Source organism: Euwallacea fornicatus, chromosome 20, assembly GCF_040115645.1.
Source record: "Euwallacea fornicatus isolate EFF26 chromosome 20, ASM4011564v1, whole genome shotgun sequence".
Classification (NCBI taxonomy): domain Eukaryota; kingdom Metazoa; phylum Arthropoda; class Insecta; order Coleoptera; family Curculionidae; genus Euwallacea; species Euwallacea fornicatus.
The window spans coordinates 2,675,538-2,699,441 of NC_089560.1; the positions used below are offsets into that span (position 1 = coordinate 2,675,538).

Below are 23,904 nucleotides of genomic sequence, written 5' to 3' on the forward strand. Positions count from 1 at the left end.
AATCAACTCTATTATAAATAAAGTAACCTACACTCTTGATCCTATTGGCCTTCAAGTTTAACTTCATCAGCCCTAATCCATGGAAAATGTAGCTAGGGATCTCGCTAATCTGGTTGTCTTCCAACTCGAGAGCTATCAGTTTATTAAGGCCTCTGAAAGTCATCTGAGGGATTTCTTTAAGTTTCGCTGATACAAGTATGAAACTTTCCAAATATGGAGCCAAGTGGCGAAGCAGGTCATCGTGGAGCTCTTCTAAATTGGATTGTGATATCTTGATATGATGTATTATGACCGTTTCCGGGAATATGTTCTTGGGCAGCTTGGTCTGAAAGAGCACAAAAACTGCGATAGCGCAATTTACCATCGAGCGATTAAAGGCGCATACCATGGCTTTGTCTAGTTCGATTATGGATAGGGACTGTATGGAAACGTTGACTACTTCCAGAAGCATCCTGAGGGTTTGACCAGTGACCGCCTGGCATTCCAGATGTATGCCGTTCTCGAAATCGAAACAGCGGCAAGATGGGTTGACGGCCGGATCGGGACATTGTTTGCCGCCCCCACTGGCCGCCCCCCAGAGTACCGCAACACTTGCTAAGGTGATCCAGAATCGGTTCATTACGTCGGCTCCGAGTGGGGGATCCCGGCTGTTGGCGACATAGTTCGGAGCGGCGTGGAGAGTTCTGAAATGAAAAATAAATATTCTCATATCAAAGTTAAGTTTTAACCGAAACGGTCCCTTAAGGCTATTTCTGTTCATCTGACCGCCAGCAAAGCACATTTCCATGTGTATACGGTTCAAAAGTTAATTGAGAAATCAGAAAAGTGCCCGAAACGAGAGCTTTGTTTGAAGTTTTGATAACAAACGACGTTCCGATATTTGATTAATCTCTGAAATTTGCAATTTGAAAATCTCCGAATCGCGAAAAAATTAAAAAATTAATTTGTGTTGCAGAAGGTTCGTTTAAAAATATTGTTAAAGTCAATAAAAGTTAGTGCCGGGGTACTCCCTGGTAGTTTCCGAATCTCATTAAATTCACACATCATGTGCCCCTTTCTAAAAATCGCAAGGTAAAATTCGAAAAGGCTTCAATATAAATCCCCTTTCAGCAGGGTTGGAAAGTTGAGGAATAATTTTTATGCCTCGATGAAGTGGATTGCGGCCAATCCAATCGGAGCCGTGTGGAAAAGCGTTCGACTCGGTAACGAAGCCATTAATTTTAATTTCGTTCGTTTTTAAGCCGCTAGAAAGTTTCCGAACAGTAAATTAGGAAGCATTATAGACCATCAATTCTCGAATAGCGTCATAGGGTCATGTTTCGATATGTTATGATTCACTTTTATTAATGGACTGTTGCGTTTAATGCTCCAACTTTCGACTATTTGTCAAAAATTTTGGGGCAAAGGTGCTCAAGCTTGTCGAAATTGCTTAAAATGCAGAAGGTTACTGTTTACTCCGTCAATAAATAATACTGACTGCCGTAACGAAGGAAAATTTATTAACGCCCGCTAAAATTATATTTTGCTAGGGCCTTCGGAGAAATTACGACTTCCCTCCCTCGTTTGTGGAAGAACACCACCAATTTCGATCCTCGGGGCGGAAAGAACGTTTACTTCCCGAGGAGCAGAAGAATTTCCCTCCCTAGCTATCGAAAGTGTTCAAAACGTTTTCCTCGATTATTAAAAATATTTAAAATACAACTAACTGTAATATACAGGGTGTCTCCTAACTACGTGTAAAAAATTTAAAGGCGTAATCCTCGACTGATTTTGAGTCAAAAATGTCTAATAAACATATGTCCGCAAATGCCTTGTTTCCAAGACACAGGGTGTTGACTGAAAGACGTTGAAAGATGTTTTTAAAGGTTTGGTGGTTGGGAGCTTGGTGGTTTGCAAACCTTTCCATGTAAATGCGCCTCGCTGCCAAACACTCACCATCAGCAAGGCCGTAAACAAAAACCATATTGGCCACTTCTTGATTAGTGTAATTAGGCATTTGAAAAATTTTCAAAACTGAGGTATAATCTGATTTTTGGGATACAGAACTAAATTCTTTCACTTTAGAGAGTAAAACACCAAAATACCACTGATTATCTTGTTTATAGTAGTGGAAGTAGCAAAAAAAAACTAACAATAAACAAGTTAGTAAATACCACCAAACCTTTAGAAACCTTTCAAACCTCTTTCGACGTCTTTCAGTCAACACCCTGTATCTTGGAAACAAGGCATTTGCGCACATATGTTTATTAGACATTTTTGACTCACAATCAGTCGAGGATTACGCCTTTAAATTTTTTACACGTAGTTAGGAAACACCCTGTATAAATAAATAATTATTGTATTACGTATGCCAACTCTAGAGACAGTGTTAGGTTGTTTTTCACCACCCGAAGTTGTTTAAATAAACTACTACGTGTCGTTGTAAGGGAGAGAATATTATATTCCATTAATTTTCACCGACAAAAGGCACTCTTAGAATTTCTCACGAAGAGCAGCTGTTCAGGAAAAAACAGCTTTGAAACTGGAATTTTTACTAATTTACTACTGCAATTTACTTCTCAAGCGGCAGTCTACAAGGAAACAAAGCATACAAACTAAACCTTGGAGAACAATGCACATGTTTCCACGGCTACAAAATTAGAAAGTTTTGCTCCAATGGAATTTTAAAAACCTGATAGTCGTCGTGGAAACCTATATTTTATTTGCTTTTTGTGCAATAAATTGCGAGTTCTGTTTGAAACGGTCCAATTTACCATCGCAGAAAGTCAATTTAACGACCGGACAAAGGACGGCGTCCATGCAGGACGGGGCCCCACCAAACCTTAGCTCAGATCTCTCAACGACGACTTCAGTCGCTGCGTCAGAAGAGCAGGATTACAAGCTGCTCCTTCCCGATCACCCGACACGAATCCGTTAGATTGTTTTTTGAGGGATGATTTGAAGTCACTAGTTTGGAAAGCGCTAGCGCAGAAGACCCGAGATACAAGAGGTTGAAGAGGTAAGCAGTGATCGAATATATACTAGGTATACTGGGTGAAGGTTACTCGAAAACGGTACGTTGCATAAAAAAACGATCAAATTTAAGTTGTCCTGGACAGAGGGGGACGTGCCATGGAGATGGTGGTTTTTAGCCAAAACGTCATTTTAAGGTCATTTCGAAGGGCACCTTTTTTTCCAAAGAGCAACCTCGTATTCTTTTACAGATCCTTGTAGACCCTCAAAAAATTAATATCTCTTATGAGAATAATTTTTTTATTAGACGTTTTGCTGCAGAGTTATCCTTGATTCTCCTTAAATTTTTTAGATAATCGAAATGATTGAATTTTATTTTTGAAAAAGTTCTTCAACGCGTATTCTGTTTAAAACTCATAACAATCCTTCTATCTCGTCAAAAAAAAATTATTCCTATGAAAAGAAAATTTTTAAATTTCCTCTTGTTAAAGTCTACAGAAAATCGATATCCTTTCTTCGACAATCAGTCCGATTGTTTTGTGGGAAATTATTCAAAAATCACTCTTTTCATTTCAAAATTCAATAATTGAAACGGATCGTTGCAGTTTGGATGAAAAATTATAAATGATTTTTATTTATGGAGAAGTTGGAAGAAATGTCGATCGGGCAGAACGTTACGCTGAAAGACTTCCGGACGAAAGAATTCCCCGTTGGACGACTTTCAATCTCTGACTCTCTGTCATTAAAAATTTCAAAGGAACGAAAACGTTGGAAACAAAAAAAACACAATCGCTCCTGAAACGCAACACATGAAAATAATCAAATAGCAGTTCTTGCAGCTGTTGCCTTCGATCTCCATGTAAGTTGTCGTCAAATTGCTGCTGACTCAGGAATATCAAACATAAAAATTCAAAGAATTTTCAAGGTGAATAAATACCATCCTCACCACATTTCTTTACATCGGGAACTCCATGGAACTGATTGTGAAAACCGAGTCAATTTTTGCAATCGGGCAAGGCAGCAATTAAATCAAAATGCAAATTTTTTCTCCAACGTTTTGTTTTTGGACGAATCCATATTTACAAACCATGGTGCAGTGAATCACCATAATCTGCATTTTTGCAGTGCTGTAAACCCACACTGGCTTAGAGAAGTCGAACATCAAAGACCACGGTCAGTGAATGCACGATGCGGCATTATTGGGGAATACTTAATTGGACTTTTCTCCATTAAAATTAATTTGTATGGAGAAACGTACCGCAATTTCTTGCGTAATAATATTCCAGAAGTGTTAGAAAACGTTCCACTTGCGATTAGACGGTTGATGTGATATCAGCGCGACGACTGTCCAGCTCATTTTTAAAGAATGTCTGGTGAGGTTCTGGACGAAATGTATCGAGATCGATGGATCGGAGCCGTTCAATTAAGTGACCTCTTAAGTCGCCCGATCATACCTCACCAGACTTTTTTCCTCTGGGATTTTTTAAGGCACAAAGTTTATACAGAAGTACCAACAACTGCAGACGAAATGAAAAGGAGAATTGAAAATGAGTATCATTTGATAAACGGGGAGATGTTGCGTAGACTAAAAAATTCTTTTCGAATAAAAGTTGAGACGTGTTTGGAGCAGCAAGGAAACTATTTTGAACATTTGCTTTCATAAGTTTCTCAAATCAGGATTTTAAATTAATTCGCCAAATAAAAGAAAATCATAGAATTTTTTTTTTCATTAGATAGAAGAATTTTCATGAGTTTTAAACAGAATATATATTGCAAAACTTTGCTAGAAAAAACTATGTAATAATTTCGACTATCTCAAAAATTGATCAAAAGTCAAGGATGAGTCTGCAGCAAAACGTCTAACGAAAAATGTCATTATTTTGACAATCTACAAGGATCTGCAAAAATAATACGGGGCTGCCCTTTAGAAAAAAAATTGCCCTTGAAATTACTGATGCTTTGGCTAAGTCCCTATCCTAATGACATGTCCCGCGCTTTGCCGGACAACTTTCATTTGCAATTTTCTTCCATACGACGTACCGTTTTTGAGTAATTTTCAATCACAACTTTAAACGGGACACCTTGCATTGATAGTTGGTATTCGACCCCGCTATTCACAAGTATGAAGTGCTGGTTGTGAGCATTGCTCGAAAATTCATTAATTCTACATTTTTTACGTGACGAAATAACCAAATCTACCGATATAGTTAGGCCCTCGTGCCGGAATAACATATTACAATACGAGTTGGGAAATGTTTCATTACTGTAGAATGATTAAGTTGTTTATCTAGACGCGTAGCTGGGAGATAAACAAAATCGCGAAACAGTAATGAACATTCCCATCGAGAATAGCATACTATTTTATTTTCAACCACGAGTTTCTGAATAATTCAGAAATGTGCTTGAATATTATTTATGTAATGCATTCTATTCTGGATGAAATTTTCACTCATTGGGCAGAATTTTGATGATGGTTGTTCGGCGTTGTGAATACAAAGGGGTATTAAAATGAATTCAGAATGAATGTAATATAATATGTAATAGCAAACATAATAGAAACGTATGATAGGAAGAACAGGCCCTCAGAGCTGCGGTCAAATCGTCACTAGCCAGCCAGGAAAAGCGAGCCGGCCAATTTGCCGTCGTCGTTTAAATCTGCTGATATGACTATTTACTTCTAAGAGAATAATTGACCGCATAGGAAATTGGACGGTCCGAAGTGCAAATTTATATTTCATGACAATAGGAGAGAAAGTGTTTTTAAACAGTTTAAAAACGAAAATAATCATAGCAGCACGGCAAAGAAGGTCCGTGTAGAGGAGAACTATGTAATATTACATTACAGCATGAGGTGGGAAATATTTCGTTATATGCAGGATTATGGAAGCGGTACGGGATACACGGTGGCTTAAATAATAAAAAAAAAAGATGTGTGATTTTGTGTCCGTTCAGAGAATATTAGAAAACTCAAAATATGTACAGGGTTTGTTAAAATATGAGCAAAGAACTGAAAACTGGTATTTTCAAAAATCATAAACTATGAGAATACGGTTTGAGTAAATTCTAAGAAATTTGGCAGCTCTGTATTATCGACAACGGCCAATCGAATGGCGTTCTAAGAATTTTTGCCCACGTTATAGATTTCGAAAAATTATATCCAACTTTGTTTTTTCTTATGACCGCCATATTGGATTTGGGTGGCGACGAATCGACAATTAAAAAAAGCTTTTTAAAAATGTATCCTTAAGGTGCTCTTGGGCCTACCAAAGTATAAAAAATAAACAATAACATCATTTCCCCTTGGCAAGCGTAGAAACACGTGCCTTGTTTTTTATTCATAAAGTTTATCATTTAATCATAAACTTTAATGTTGCTATGGATAATTTCGTGACGCACAACAAACGAGTCTTCACTATTGTTGTGTTTGAAGTCAGTTTTATTCTTCCAAAGTTATTTTTATCAGTTTTACACTTTCATCCGGAAAAAATTGTAAAATAATGGAACAGTTTTCAAATGAAGAAAAATCGAAGATCCGTCAGTTGGCCAGCACGCATCCCCGACTTAACACCTCTCGATTTTTTTGTTTGGGGATATGTAAAAGATTAGTTTTACTGCAGATCCTACGATACAGTATCAGAGTTGGGGGCCGCAGTTGTGCGAACCATTCAGGAAACACCTCCGGATATGGTAAAAAGTGCTTGTATGTCCGTAGTTAAGCACTGTAGAGTTTGTACTAACCATAACGGAGAAACATCTCGCTATTTTTATAGTTATTAGGATCAGTAATTCCTACTCATAGTAAGTAAAGGGATCTATTCCTCCATTGTATTGCTTAGTTAATTTTGCTAAAATTTTCGAAATTATAATTGCGTTAATATTAAAAAAACATATTAAGTTTTTGCTGCCTCATTGAACAGAACGCATGGTACATTAGTGCTTTTTGAATAGTATAAAACATAGCACTTGTTTTTGAGCTTACTAAGGTGAAATAATATATGTTTTTTAATATTTTCTACTTTGGTAGTTGTCGACAATACAGGACTGCCAAATTTCGTAGAATTTACTCAAACGGCGTACTCACAATTTATGATTCTCGAAAATCACAATTTTCAGTTTCATGCTGATATTTTAACAACCCCTGTACATATTTTTCATTTCAGGGCATTTTCTGAATGGATATAGCGATGTGCACCTTTTTTCTAATTCGAGCCACCTTGTATCTCGTACCGCTTCCATAATCCTCATGGAGCTTACTTTATTTGGGACACACTGTTTAGTACATATATCCAGTAACAAAAACTCCCTTCAAGAATGGTATACTAATTGATTTTGACCCAGGAATACCAGAATACCATTTGCAAGTGTGCTTATGTATTATTTGTGTCATGCATTCCATTCTGTCCAAAATCCATCCGCTGAAGTACCCTTGAAGAACTGAATTTCCCAGCAGAATGCAGAAGGGCCGAAAATTTCGATCAGGGCTAATTATTATAAAACACATTATTACACCAATTCTTGTTATTAATTGCAGCAAATAAATACTTCTATTTGGCTCCAAACAATTAATATAGCTTGGTTTTGTTTAATTTAAATTAACAGGAATTAGGGTTGTGAATAGATATCGTGGATGCCTAGAATTTTATAATGATTACACAATTTAAATTATTAATAGACGTTGCGAACGCATTAATGCATGGGAAAATCTATTATGCGGTAGGAAAATGGAGCAGGGAAGCCAGGACGGGAAATCGAGCGAGGAAATCTTGAGGGGAAATATAAGACAATAATGCGACATTTTTAGAACTTTTGAGTCAATAACGTCATCATTACGCATGTGGTCGAAGGGAAAAATTGCAGCACCTCGAATTACCGAGAGCACTCTCATCTCTTCATTTTTTTTTTCAGGAACATTTCCATCCTCGGTCATTATGAGCTATTATCAGAGTCCCTCATTTACTGCAACCGAAACAAAAGCTAAACCAGTGTACCCTCGAAAATTATCTTAATTACGATTACTTAATTCGGCTTATCTTCCAGGTTAGCTGCCACGTAACACGATTTTAACTACAGCTGGTAAAGTTTCCGCAAACATAAAAGCCAAACACAATACATAAACTCCCGTGCAGAGGGTGCAGCACCAACGTGGCCCGGGTAGTGACAATGCGTATTAATAAGGGTAATGCAATATTAGCTTTATATTAGAGGCTTATGAGCACAAAGGTCTCGACATTATTTCGTTACGATGTCTAATTCATATTACGAAGGCGATTTTAATATGGTGTTACCCGTTCCGTCTCCATAGGCCTATCGAAATTTCTAATTTCTAAAATGAGGGGCGCAGGGTCTGGAAATAATTAAATGGAAGCGGGATTAATATATTTATCCAACACTTGGGTTAGGGGTCAATCTCTGCTTTGCTGATGAAATTTTAAAAGGTCCCAGTCGAGTTAAGTCTGTTTAAGACTATAATGGCACTATTCGAGACTTGACTGGATTACTTTGTTAAATTACTTTGCTCTCCACTTAGCTTACCTCAACGTATACACTACTTTCATTTCAAAATGTTATCATTTGGTTCCATAATTAAAATTAGATCTAGAATAACGCAATGTCCATTGAGATGTCTTGAGGGAGCTTAGAATCGGTCCGGCTCCAAGCGTGATGTGGATTTTAAGCCCCACCTCCCAGCTACCGTTATTTAAAAACGCATAAAGTGACCGACTCTATCTCGATAGAGTTTGCAGTTTTAGAGGTCTTAAAAATCCTGATTGCGGAATATGCAGAAAACTTAAATCGGTTGATCCACGCTCACTATTCTCAGGAAACAATAAGGAAACTTGTAACTGCGTCCCCATAGAAGTTTACGTAGCACTAGCGCTGACGAGTAGAATGGTAAAAACTAGACATGATGAAAGAGGATAATAATGGAAATGGCTATCCCTTTTAACCCTTCTGTGTCCCCCGATACGGTTTTTTTTTAAATAACTTTTCTATTTGTTTTTATTTTAATTTTTCCCTCTACGTAATCCCAGAAAATATATTACCAAACCTATTTTTAATAAAAACGTACAGTTTGGTTTCAATTTCCAACGAAAAACTAACATTAATTACGTGGGTACGTGATCCTGTTAGAGAGGTTCAACAGAATACAAAGCAAAGATGCAGCTTTTGTGTCACGGGACAGAAAGACTAAAATATCATGTAGTGCATGCAAAAAACCCATTCGCAATATGCACCGGGAAGAAATCAAAACATTTTTATGTCCCAACTGCAATAATAATGTGTAAGCGTAAGTAATAATTTAAGGTAAAAATGAAGAGATTTTGTTATTAAACCATATACAAAATGTTTGAGTTCTTACTGTTTTATTGTGTAATTGTGCAAACAAGCATGAATAATTTATATAAACGACAAAATTTTAATAGTTTCTGAAGTATTTCCGTGGGGTATCACACTTACCCCACAGGGCCCGAAACGTAATTTTTGTAGCACGGTTCTGGGAAGGTTAAACGAAAGGACTATGTCACATGATTGACCCTTGAGACCTGAGAGAAAAAATGGGATTTTGGTCTACCTACAAACGTCGCATTTGAACCAGGAGCAAAACATTTCCGTTTATTTGAATGAAATCATTAAATTTTGTTCGTCACAGTCCTCGCTATGGCATTTTTGCCACTGAAAGGCTCGCTCTCTCTTTTTTCACAATTCGAAGAAGTATGACTCGCGCATTTTCCCAAACGTTACTGGACCGTTTTCAGGTAACGCTCTGTGGAAGGTCTGGCGTCCTGGTGAAGGACACTTCGACGAGTTATTAAAAAAATGTGCATAAATCCCAAAAATCCGACCGCAAAGGGATGTCCCCTACGCCAGTGATCTTTCATTGCAACTCGGATACGCGAATCGTCCCGAATTTGACCGAGTCTCAGTTCGCCATCATTGTAACCAGTGGCGTCTTAGAGACCTACATCAAGCATAGTTAAGAAAAATTCGTGGGTTCCATTTTTTTCGGAGCTTTCGTAGCCTCAAAGACTGTGGGGCTTTAACAGTAAGCGAACTTGAATACCTTACCTTACACTATTCATACACTCTTGAATCTAACATAGTGTTAGCGACAAGAAAACTTCATAGAATCTCAACAGAAAGGGTGTTTCAAGTTAAGAACGATTCGTATTATCGGTAAGGTCACGGCCATATCAAATGGGGTAACATTGATTTTGTTGTTTAGCTTAGTGTTTAGTCACTCTAGTTGTTATGTTCAAGCTACAGCTAAGCGCTAGAAAACTTACTATATTCGACCTGATTGAGACCAGACCATGCCCGGACCATGACTTAACTAAGAAGAAAAATCGCCCTTTACTTGTAACTTTCCGGGAGATAGGGCTAGTTCAAGGGCAGTCGCCAGTCAAAGGGCCTGTTTTAATTACGGGTGCGTTTCAGTTGGCTCTCCTTATTTCAGTTGTTGCTTGCGTCTTACTCATCTTCAATCTGAAAAATACGTCACTCGGCAATGGGTTGTCAACCGACAACGGCCGATCCCTAACTAGGGATTGGAAAGCCTATCCTTAGATATCTGTAATGGCAGCCAAATTAAAGACAATATAGATAAAACGCCGATACCGAAAAAATCGATCTGATTGCAGACGATAATCAAATTTATTGAGCCTCTGCCCCCTAAACTACAATAGAGTTGGAAAGTGCAGGGTCACTTCCTTTCTTGGGCGCTTTCCAGCATGTCCCGTAAATGGGAGCGGTCGAGTTAAAAGCACCAACAATGAAATTCATATCCTGAAGCTGTGGATATTTAATCCGGAGCCACTGATTTTCCATGTGCCAAATTGAAACCAAGTGTCCGTATAATGCAGATATAAGTGAAAACGATGGAAATATGGATTGGGCGGGTGCTTGAATCGATTGCCCATGAGCTGAAGGGTATAAATTTCGACGCTAATTGGCCAACTGGCCGAACGATTAACTAAAGAGGAATTGCCTGAACTGAACTGCTGACAAAGGGGTGTAGCTGATTTTAATGTTGCAAGTCAGGTTTCAACTATGGCTCATTAGGGACCTTTTTCATTTGATTATTGTAATACGAGGGTCTTTGTCAAGGCCTCAAACCTAAAATTACCAGCTCTTTGTTGAAAATCTGTGTTTAAAAATAGGTTTACTTTTCATCGAAATTTAAAATCCTTAAGTTTCGCGAAATAGAGTTGTAAAGAGCTTTAATCGACGATGGGCTGAAATGCAATACAATTGCACGTTACGTTTATCGGTCGATTTTTGATCGAACAAGTTGTTTATATTAGAGATAAAACCGCCGTTGTTTAGGACTATTTGCATCTACAACAATAACACACGGGGCGAAAGGGAAAGTAATTAAAGATGAAAAGAAGTCATCAACAAGCCGACACAAATCCCATTGCTTTTACTAATTGAATTCGATTGTAAAGGTATAAAAGTTCTTCCTTCCACGTTCCAAAAATTGACAAAATCATACATCTAACTCTATCAAGGTAACCGATCGAAAACGCGTTGGAGCCGATGGAGGTTTTAGAATGTTTCTGATAAGTTGAATAATCAACGGAACCCAGGAGTAGTTTCTGGCAATGAAAATTCACGTCGCAAAGGAACATTATTGGCATTTTTGGGTAATGAAAATTAATTTTTTTTAATTTTAACTTCCCTGTTTGCGACAAGTTATTAAATCGTAGACGTCTAAAAAGAGCCGTTTGAGTAATAGCGGACCGAGCGGGCCCCATTAAGTTGTTACTGATTTGAATTGACAAATTCGCAGAAAATTTCTAAGGATTTATGAAGGGCAAACTACCTGTTTTCGGTTTTTGCAAACTTCCTGAAATTGAAGTCGCTGCAAGGGACGTTTCCTGTGAAGTTCGTTGAAATTCGAAAATTCCTTTAAATGAACCTCGCGACGATTTCAACGGTGGCAAAGAATGGTGCATATGTGAGGCCGCAGACGATACCGCGAGTCGCGCCACGTCGCCCCGTTTGAACTGACTCGGTCTACAACCTGATGGGATCCTCATACCGCACGAGTCGAATTTACCAATAACACACGTTTGGATCGCAATCCCTAGAACTAAAAATCACAAAGTACTTATTAAAAATTCTTCCAATAAACTAGGCACTTAATTTACCTCAATTTCATAAAATTTTGATGGGGCCCTTTTAGGAGAAAAGGTCTTATTAATAAGCTTCGAAGCGTGCTCCACTTAATCTTTATTGATACCTACTGTGCCGCGATCGATGATAAACGAAGTAAAGTGAAAACCTTTATGATTTTAAATTCGAACATGACCATTTTAGTAAAATAGAAAAGTGTTTTAAAGTTGGAACACTCCATTGAGCTTTATTTTCCTCTCCTTACCGATATTAAATGGGCAATAACCAATATATCGGTTATTTGATAATCCAATATTGTTTGTAGCATGCATAACATTGAGGAATATTCAATATTTAATTGTTTGCAAATGAAATAACGTTTTCTACTGCAACTTTACTGACCTATGTAAAGGTGCTTGCCAACGCATTTCATTATTTTGTGTCGAACAACAGAACTGGAGCACAAAGGGACAATAATAGTACGAATTTAGCCCATTGTGTCGCTAATAAATTAGCCGATTTATTTTGTGAGTTTACTCGAAACTAATCTACATAATGCTAAACTCATTGTCTCCTTCAGTTCAAAGCTAATGTATTCCTGCATGGATTAGTATTCAGGCGTAAATGAATTTCAGCTCGTTGCAAACTTAAATTTTTATGCAAATTAATTGTACGAAAAAATAGCGAATTGAATTTGCATCTAAATCTTGAATCTATCTCACCTAGAGGAAATTGGTCGAAACTCGAAGATTTCGAGCGGGAACATAAATTGTATCAAGACCGCAAATACTTATCCGAAAGCATATAATGCAATCGACCTGTCAAATGCGATTCCCATTCTGAAAATGGATTTCCCTCATTTAACATTCACCTAATAAAAATTTCTCGAATTTCCGCGGACGTTAAGAGCATATTTGCAGCTGAAAAATGCAGTTCTTGGAGCGAAAGTATATCTCGCAAACTGGATGAGGTTATTCTCGAGTCATGACTCGGAATATCGTCTCTTAGCATAAATAACACCTTTGTGGATTTGGGAGATGCATTTGAAAATGAAATTGGACTGAATATTGGCCACAATAAAATCATTTGCATAAGTGCCATTATCGTTGAATGACATTCGGCACGAAAATCTAATTCTCTACTTCTATTTAATACGATGCTTATACATGCGCTTATTAAGGTAAATGCTTGTATAATATTAGCGCTAGGTCTATTACCGCTAAAACTGCAAGCTCCAGCTGTAATTAGTTTCATAATTGTTACTATCAGCAATTCACACTGCAGCTGAGCTTATGCGATCATTAACTGAAAGATGCATCCGAACCATAATTGCCCATTAACTAAACATATGCATGCGAGGCTTCCGTGCATTGATAACCGTTTGAGCTATTGATTATCAGAGATTGATTAATGACGAGAAAGGAAAACTCGAGCCCTGTAACAGAAGTTAAAATCCCCGGAGGTTGTCGCTTCAGACAGATTTGGGTCAGTTGGGGTCCCAAAATGTCCGGTCAAGTATATTTTATTTTCATGTATTTTTGGGAGTGTCACATTTCTGTAGCCTACTTCCCGTCCCGTATTCCCGATAGTCGCGGGAAAATATTTTACTTATCCACATATTCATCGAGCAAATCGACGGTCGATTTCATTTTAATATCACAAAAGTCAACTGTCCCTGTCGTTTGCGTTGAAAAGACCGTCGAATGGCCATTCCGTCAAAAAAAACAAAAAAAACCGAGAAAGGGCTCAGTTCTGTTTTCAAAATTCGGTTTTCTGGAAGTGGACTCTTTCTACAACTTCACGGCATAAATCTTTCTCGTTTTCGCGGTTTTCCTGTAGCTTCGGGCATTCAGCATAAATTTCCACCTTTTCACGTCTCTTTTTCGAATAAGTACGTTTTCTCGGAACACATCAGAAAGGATCAAATAAAGCAGCATAAAAGCAAAAACATTAATTTCAATTTCAATAATCTGTTTGTTTTGCCTCGCAATCTGGAGTTTAACAACTCAACATATTGTTCGAATATGTTGCCGAGTTCTTACATGAATAATTACTAGTTTGATTAAAAGTATGTTGATGTTTCAGAAAATTAAATAAAATTTCTGTACTGATCTCGAGCATTATTAAAAGCGAAGTAATTATTCAGTTAATCATGAAATGTATGTATCAAAAATTCGCTGTGGCTTAGCTCTAGAATGTATTTAGTTTTTCTGCAGAAAACTCTTCTGGCACTTCCAGATTTAGTCACGAACACATCATTTAGCAAAGTAATTCAATTTGTTAGATAAAATAGTTGCTGTATAATATTTTTTTAATTATGCAAGATGCCCTGCGTCGATTCATGAGATGCATATGCCGACAGAAGTAATATTAGACAAATGCCCAAAAAACTGTTTGAAGCTAACAGGATAATTTGAAAAAATGAGTGAATCTGAGACACTCGGTATAAAGATGCGGGGGAAGTCAGAAAGCACTTCTCGCAGTACAGGGAATTAACCGATTCTTATTGTTCCAATATTCTTTGCATTATTAAGACCGCTATCGTTCGGATCTGTGATGCTTTATACCATCCCGGAAGAAGATCCCCAAGCAAAAGATTATTTTTACGAATCAGCTGGGCATAAGTAAACCTCTGAACTACACATTTATGATTGAAAAATCACGATTGAAGTAATACATATTATTTTCGTGTTTACATGAAATTTCGTTGCTTTGATGTAACCAGTGGAACGATGCACGATGAGCGACGAACACGACAGAGTTGCACAAAATAACATTTCCTAATGAGTTTCGTACATGCAGTGGGAGGAAGAAATCAAACGTCACGTGACCAGGGATTTCTTCAGTCGTCGTTACTCATTGCGCCTGTTGGCTCAGTTGAGAAATAAAAGTTGGGACGTTTTCTATTGACGTTTTTCAATTTCGAACGCCGTGCCTTAGGACCTACCGAATTCAGAGAATTAATAGGAAAAATACCCTTTTGTTACCAATAATTCTAAAACAGTGACGGCGCATTGCGCCATAATTCAAATTTTCGGAAACAAATGGTCGGAGCCGTCAGTGACGGTCCCTTGAAAACTATTATCCCGCATGCCCTGCATGCAGGTAATACCAGTTCAAGTGGAAACATATGGATTGTGCAGGCGGAAGAAGGATCGCATAAGGTTTACCGTGCTTCTGGCAAAGACCAACGAAGCGGGTCGCGAGGTTGGTAGCTGACGAAGCGGAGTCAGTCCGGCCGATGTCTCCACTTCAGTGTTTAGATTAGTATCGATCTAGCTAACTTTCTAACCTTAATTTCTAAAAATATTAATTGTTGCAGAGAATAAATGATGCCCCTCTTTAGTCACGCAGAAATCTAGGGCGAATGACTGACAAACCTTAGATTGCAGGAGTCGCACCGCCGACAACCCTTGTTGTCGGTTTATATGGTTTTATTAGAGTCAGAATTGAAGACTAAGTCGTTTACACTCAACTAAATATTAACCAGAGCTCATTCATATAAGAAAAATAATTTATAATAACTGTTGCTAGTACAAGACAACTATAAAAATGTGTAGAACAATAGCAACTAATAATAAGCGAAGGATATTTTTGTAGTTTTAATTAGTTTGTAACACAGAGCAGAAAGTACTAATGTAACTAAATTAAAAGGGAAACGATTAATTCATCACTAGAATTTATGTCAAAATTGTGAAACGGAGGCAAATCTGGTAACATCGGACTGACTCCGCCCACTTCGCCGCAACTCATTTCGTTGGTCTTTGTCGGGAGCATTTAAATCTTACGCGGGCCTTCTCCCACTCACACAATCTCTATGTCTCTACTCGAACCGGCGATAACTGTATACAGGTGACAGGGAAACAACTTTTGTAAGTTGAACCGATGATCAAGAACATCGCATTGAACGGGAAAGTTCAGTGCAACGGGTGTCGAAAACGGAATAGTTAAAAAATATATAATAATAATAGTGATTAAATGTCAATGTTGTTGTGAATTTTTCTCTCTTGCATACGTTTATTTGAATATTGGCTCGTTCTAAGATCTTCCCAGGCGCAGGCGCGGTAAAAAGTGACGGAATAAATTTTTAAAAAGGTGATGAAACGGGAGTTTCATATTGCAGCTACTTAAGGACCATTTGTTGCGTCTGCTTGGCGGTGATATGTTGCGGGATAAATGTTCAATATAAATTACCAAACGTAAGTGGAGCATCCGTTTTGAGGTGTAGAACACCGAAATGAAAAAATGACAAAAAGGCATTTCGTCCTATGGAAAAGCAGTCCCACTACTTCTCCTGCTCTTTAGCTCTAATCGCCCTAAACTAGGATGAACTACTCGCGGGCGAAACTTTTCAAAAATTTCAATCATCATTTTGCATTTGCAAGATCGCGCATAACAATCGTCCTTGGTGGTGGACGTAGAGCAGAAATTTGAGAACTCACTCGGGACTTGCGTTTCCACCGGTGCTATTTCGATTTTACAGAAACGTGCTTCATGTCCCAGTTCGAACATATTGTTCTTCGAATGTTCGTATGTTCAATGCGAGAACCCTAGACTGGAAAGTTATAGAACGTCCCTGCAAACTCTGCTATTGACTCAAGATCATTTGTCTCACATTAAACTCGAAATAGCGATCTACCATTTAGATCCTCGCTTTATTACCAATAATGTTCGAATCTAAACAATAAGTTCGAGAGCGTTAATTGAGCAACCCGTCCAATCTGTGCGAAACGAAAACGTGTTCAAGCAAACGTAACGTATATAATATAGATTTATGATCTTCCAAGTCTGTACCGGATTTTCTATAACCCAGTCGACACTATTAATCATTCATTGACGCAAAAGAGGAGTGTTTCTAGAGGAATTGCCGTAGGAATTTGAACAGAGACGTTCCGGAAAGTTCCATTTGTTAAATTATGATGTTGGAATAACGATGTCAAAACGTTAGGAGGTGAGACTAAGGGCGTTTATAAAAATTTGCCACGGGCATCAGCTGCGAAGGGAACGTAAGTATGAGCTGGAAGGGTTATGCATGATTTAATCTTGGAGAGATTTGATTTGATGAACGTACAACAGTTGATGCTAAAATTGCAAAATCGACCAAGTACTAAGCAGAGCATCTGTTTGCCTAAAATTAGGGCCGTTTAACTAACTATTTTGCATATTCAATTATCGTTGTTACAATTTCCGAGCCCAAACTAGAATCGTGATTACCTATTTGCGAATTCAGAATTATAACTCCGGAGAGAAATTAACGACATTACGGAAGCTAACACAACTGGAATTTTTCCTTCCTAATTTACTGTGATTTAACTGGATAATAATGATTTAATTAGAAGCGAACGTCAGCTTGAATAGAATAATTGACAATGAAGTCCACTCCATCATTTGGAGAAGATGTATCTTTAGGAATTTCCATCGTCAGAATTTATCTCCTCAATCAAACCTTTTCGCGCTTCATTTATCACTTCAGCTTTATCTTTCACCCCATTTCTTTCCCTTTAAATAGGTACGGTTCCTGCTGAAAAGGCCCGATTGCGGCTTGCCACAGGAAATTGCCTAATATTTACTCATTTTTTAAAGATACTTGTTCAGGCAGAAAGTCGACATGATTTAAATCTCATTTGTACAAAGCTAAATATTATTTACTCAAGTCGGTTTTATATTGACTTGAAATAATGCGCCTTTCGGAACTCCTTTATCCTGGTTTAATTAACTCCGTTTCTTGAGGAGAAACTGGAAGCTGCTTCCAAACGACCGTTTCGGCCTTTGTCGATCATTCAGGTCCTCCTTTCCTGACAGCATTGTTCGAAAATACCATCGAACGAATCCAGCAAATCCATGAGTCCCTGTGGGGTTTCGCCTAGGGTCAGCTGCCACTGTTTGTGGGCCTGAATCCTCCTACGGGAGGCCTCGGCCTCCCTCTAGATCCCGGCTGGAAAGTCCGGGAACCCCAGCCGGGCATTCAGCCACGTTCCTGGTGGGGTCCTCATTGCGAATTATGATTAAAAAAAAAGAAACAGAATGATTTCTGGAGTCTCGCCACCTTTAGCGCATAGATCATCGTTAACTACCACGCCGCGGCTTCATAAGAGACCCCAGATCCGACAGCCGCCGCAGTAAAAATCACGTGTAGAACGTGAGGTTTCGACGCTCTTCTCTTCTATACTTCCCTGCATAGCTGTTTCGCCAATGTTATTGCCGCAAGAGCTGCGAGCCCAACAGGAAATGGCCCATCAGCCGGCACCACGGTGGTGATAATTAGCAGCCGTCCTGCGGACAACAATCTTTGTCCCTAATTACTTTCTGATGGTTTTCCAGAGATGCCGCGATGCCTTTGCCGTCCCGTAACTCTGGGATGACGCGAGGACCAGAGAAGAGCGTCTCTTCGGGAGTCTTAGGATAAATAAATTTGAACTTCCGCCTCTTCCTCAGTCGCAGTGACTCTTCGTTTTCAACTCTCACGTCGCGCTCTTTAAGAGGGATCTCCCAATTAGACACTCCCTTTTATGCCGATTAAACTGCGAAACTTTATGGAATTGTTCCACGTTAACTTCTCAAATTGACCATCATTTATTATCTTCAGCCCAGCCGGGAGAATCGACATAGTCGTCGTCGTGGGCGACAATAGTCTGGTAAGTTCGATCGGGACCTGAGCTCCATTTGTATTTACTAAAAACGGAAATTGGATCCATGAATATCTTATTTGGGAATAGCAATATGTTCTAGGAGTACAGCACAACTATTTTATGAATACGTTTCACGTAACAGAGTTTCCGATCGGATTTTTAATGGTCCTACGTCGCTTCTTCCAGAAATGTTTATTGTTTCCCGCTTTCAGAGCAGGAATATTCGTTTCTGGGTGCAATTTTTTTTTTTCGGTGATTCCGTGCGGTATTTTATGACCCTTTTTAAATAAACAAAGACATACACGATAACCCTCTTGTTCTGAGCACACGTATTCTTGTCACCTGTACAATGGCACTCGCATTTTTCTAGCTTTAATAAATTTCACGTGCGTGTCAGCGGTGCCAGGAAAGATAAAAGTTTAAACAAAAGCCACGAGAAAAATGGCCAACCCAAAGAGTTATGGCCAATGGTAAATCTTTCGGCCCTTAGCTAAATTATTATTTAGGCCCGAGACCCGGTCGGCCCATTGGATACCCATTTTTTTGGCTTAGCATTTTATTGATACAAACGACCCGGATTTAAAGGGCCAATAAAAACGAATGTTGGCTTTCAATGATAGCAATCCGCTGAAATCCGGGAATTTACAAAACACAAATTTTGACAAATTGAAGGCTTGTGAGTCTAAGAAATGCTTATGCGATACGCGATACGGCAGGCTCCTTTTCCACCTTCTTAAACTTTTTACAAGTTTAAATTACTTTCGTTCAGGAAGATATTTCGTTTCCAAGGTACGAAACCTTTTCTCGCAAAATAAAAACACCGTTAAGGCCCTAAGCAGCTTTCCAGCCCCACATATTTTTTGCCTTTATTGATAAAAACCCCAGCGGCTCCTGGAAACATTAGAAAATAACCGTTTATTGTCGCATAAAACAGGGTGGCCTAAACTTTTCAACAAAGACTTTCAAGGACTCATTGTACGCGCGAAGATATATATTGTTGCAAGAACTTGAAGGCGAGACATTAATTTCGGCAACAATGGATCGTTGCCAGAATGTGGGTGAAAATAGTTGATGGAGTTTTTGGAAATAGGGGCGCAACGTCTGGCTAACTGCGAGGCAACTTGAAAAATGGAGCTATTTTTAGTTATTCTAGGTAACGTTCCAAATTGGATCGTTAATGGAACAGACATTAAATATTTGAAAAGAAAATTTCAATTTTAAAAAATTCATTTTAGCCAGGGTGTAGGCCAATTCGACTCTGCCAAATATAATAAAAACGAATAAATTTAGTTAGGCAAACGTTGCGAATGCACCGGTTTCAAAATAAATCGCCGAATTGGAGAATGCGTTGCAATACCTGTTAATCGTCGGCAACTTTGGATAAAGAAATGCAGCGGTGCATCTTTCAACCTGGACCCATAACTCAAATAATTCGATTCGAGTGCGGTTTCCGTAGGTTCTGAAACTCGAACGTGATGTATAAGACAGAAAAGCAAGTTTGACCTCAGCTCTCTCGACGAGTCTGGAAATGCTGCTGGATGAGGTGTTGCTGTCAGAGTCAGTACGCCGGCCAAATCAACGAACTGGCTCGAAATTGGATAGAATTGATGTTCTGGACGTTCCTTGAGCGTTGGAAAATTTCCCCTTTGATTTCGCGTTAGTCCTTAAGGTTCGGTCGCGATCGGCAACGTCCAAATCGCCGAATTAATACGGTAGCCCTGCCCGTTCGGCTTAAATTGAACTGTCCCACATATGTACCAAATTCCTATGCAACTGAATCATTCAATCAGAACAAAACCAAAACCGTATCTTCGGCCATCCAATTTTAAATAACCCAATAAATCTCCAGGAACTTCCATGAGCGGTTTTCATTGCAGGAAATCATTTATTGCCCCGTTTTGTTCTGCGAGAGTATATGGCCATTTATCTCGCGTGGAATTATTAAAGCAGCCAAATTATCAATTTTTAGCTGACTTATTAAACTACGGATTGGCTAGCGACGGCCTTCAATTAGGGAAAAAATCCTATTTTCTAGGAGGAAAAACTCGAACCTTTTGTTGATCGTTTGAGGCGGAAATATTTGTTTCCGTATTTCTATACAGCAACAACATTTCCGTTCAGGAGACGTGACATGAAAGTGAAACGTACAAAGCATCACCCCGTACGTAAACTGTAGCCGCAGCTACATACATTTCGGCCTCTGAATGGTTTATTCCGAGCTTGTACGACAACTCCATGCCCTGGAGCACTGATTTAAGTGGATGGCATTAAATAGAGCTTTTTGTAAAAGGGGGTTTTCTCGATTCTCCCTAAGAGTTAACACTGACTGCGGCTCTGTAAAAGACTCCATCAAAATACTTATTTCAATACCTATTTCGCACAAATTAAGCGAGGGCTGGTTGGTTTGCAACTAAACCAACAAATACGCTGCGTTTAACTTAAAACGTAATTGTAAGCAAAATGTTTGCCTACACATATCATTCTGTGTTTCTGGGTTAAATAGTGAATAGTCGGAAAATTATAGTTCGTACGTGCGCATATTTGATAAAAGAAATGCCGGTATTGACTGCTACAGGATATTAATCATGACTTCCAAACAGGGCGACCAGATAGGGGGAGGATCGATGGAAAAGCACTCCTTGGGTGTTGCAACCAAACTCCATATTATCCTTGAGAACACAGTGGTGGTAAATAAAGCATGGCTATAGCCAATAAAGCCCCTTCAAAACAATGATGGTTTGAGAACTTCATGAATATTATTAAGGCAACATAAAACTTCTGAAGCTGACTAAAGTCTGTAATACCGGGAAAGCTTAAAATTCTAATTCTACATCCGGCGCACAATTTATTGCTCCGCTTCAACTTCATAAGTCCAAATACACAACATAAACAATAATGAAATTTTGTTTTAATAATGCCGGAGAGCCGTTTCGGAAAATGAAGGAACTAATTGGTTCTCCGTAAAATGGAAATGGATTCAACGATTTAACCAGCTGGGATATTTTACTTAAATTTAAGGACTGGCAAAGTCTAATTCGTCCGTTTAGTTTTCGGGATTGTTTCTGTCGTCATGGGAGATCCAGGCGGGAATTTCGAAACATCTGTCCGTAAGTTTCAGGAATACAAATTAATTATCAATGGATTTGCAATTTCCCTCAGTGGCAAACGCTCGAAGGAATTTTTGAAAAGTTATAACACCCATAAGCTCTATTGGCACTCAGTGAAAGTTGATGGCCAATGAAGAATGTCGCAATTACGGGACGAGAAAACTTGAAAATTGCCAATCACTAGCCGGAGACTCTGCAGGACCGATGGTCAACGGAGCAGCCTCGGGACACCTTTAGGCTCCGGCAGTCACCGTCTTCAGCCGGTTTATTATTTATTTTGCAACGGGACAGAAGCTCAAATGCCATAAAGTGGACTTTGCAGACCGCCGCCTTTGAACTGACCCTACATGTACAATCGGTTTTGGATAGGTATGGTGTGGGGGTGGTACTCACATGCACAGGTTCGCACACGATCTCGCAGAGGTCGGCGTAAGGCTACGACGGTCGGCAAAAGGTTTCCAGAAATTATGTGGATCGATAATTCCACTAGCATTACTTTTTCTAATGTTAAGGCTATCGCTTTGTCCCTTAAGGTCAGAAACTTCATTTACATAATGCCACACCCCAGCAATTTCGCAAAGTCCTTCTATTTGTAAGTGTCACAACTTAAGCATTGCATTGCATATTACACTGCCAAGTCGAGGGCCATACTTTGTGGATAGTTTTTATGGAAATTTGTTTTAAAATTGCGGTTTACAAGAATAAAGTCAACAAAAAACTTAGTGACTACGGCTACCCTGTGGGTTAGTGGTTGGGGCTAAACTTCGAAAATCGATTTTGGCAAACTGGATACAGTGCAAGCCCAAAGATTTGAGAACTGAGGGTGGGGACGACCCCTTCGGTCTCAGATGTGAAAGTAAACTCAGATGTGGGTGGTTATTACAGTTGCGACAGGTGAGAATAGCAGGAAATTCGAGGCAAAAATTTAGACGCAGAAAATCCCAGAGAGTTAGAGTTCCTCTGATCGTTCTCGGTGTGGTCAAACTTATGCGGTCTACAACAATTCTGGTCTGATTCTCATAGAGAGGGGTGGAATATCGAGCGCACTCAGGGAATTTTCAACGCTCGAACGCTGATCGTTTTTTACCTGACAATTTGATTTAGCTTTTAATTCGACCCTCCAAAAATTGAAGTATCGAAAGTCCCCCTTTCTAGAATAACATCCCTTACCGCTTTAAGTCAGCGGCACGGCAAATGCCACCCCTGCAATAAACCGCTGCAGTGGTGTTGTTCCCCTGAATACGCTCGCTGAACTGTATGTTTAATATATGTCATGTTCTGGTCGTTAATCACCTGGATTAACCATATTGTACTAATCAAGCAGTTCTGGGAGAGCTGCACGTCCATTTGATAATTTTTTCCCACGCAGTATTCCGGTTTAGCTTAATATGGTTCCATTAAAAGGGGCCTGTTCTCCACGGTGCGTCGACATGTATCAATGGTACGTTTACGTTCTTGTGATTAAACACGCATTGAAAAGTCCAGATTCAAGGTACACGTTATCTAATAAATTATTCAGTGCGTGATCGTGTCGAGTATCTCCTTGATTCAATCCTCCAATCATTCGATCCCATACACCGGGTGTATTTGCCCCATTCGGAAAGACGTTTTTATTATGGATATGAAGAATATATTTACAGGGAGGGGCATTTTGATGGGTCTCCCGTGACTAGCTCGATACTGTCTGACCAGGACAGTAAACAACCAATAGTAAATATTTAATTCAAATTAAAGCTGAAGCAACAAAGCTGTTCGTAATATGGGAATTCGTGACAACAGGGCCATTTCGGGCAGGCACGTCACGCGAACCTGAGTGTACGACCCATGTTTTATTGAGTTTTGACACAGCTAAAAATAGGGAAAACTTTATATAATGTTATGGGCCTCTCCGTTTTACTCACATCGAACTTATTGAATTAGTTCGTGTGCTAATGCTCCAAGTTTGAAAAACCGCTCCAATCAATAATCCTTCCCTATAGGAGGCTCAGCTTTTAGATTCCCGTTAAGAAGCAATTAGTGACTTTTTAGCATTCATTATGGCATTATTTTGGGGGATGATTAGTGATTAGGCATTTGTTACATTTTCCTGAATTATTAAT

The 23,904-nt window shown here is 38.9% G+C and overlaps 1 protein-coding gene across 4 annotated transcripts in view; it reads right to left on the reverse strand.

Moving 5' to 3' along the window:
* Nucleotides 1–23,904, reverse strand: part of LOC136345506 (chaoptin-like) — an 81,067-nt gene that overhangs the window by 13,666 nt on the left and 43,497 nt on the right. For 3 of the 4 annotated variants that reach the window (XM_066293869.1, XM_066293867.1, XM_066293866.1), the window contains 2 exons: nucleotides 386–683; nucleotides 32–325 (listed from right to left, as the gene is read on the reverse strand). In XM_066293869.1, the coding sequence (XP_066149966.1) occupies nucleotides 32–325; nucleotides 386–619 (528 nt within the window). In that variant the 5' untranslated portion in view covers nucleotides 620–683. Of the gene's footprint in view, nucleotides 1–31; nucleotides 326–385; nucleotides 684–11,776; nucleotides 11,941–23,904 lie in introns of those variants that run through there. The other variant, XM_066293868.1, reaches the window with a different exon arrangement.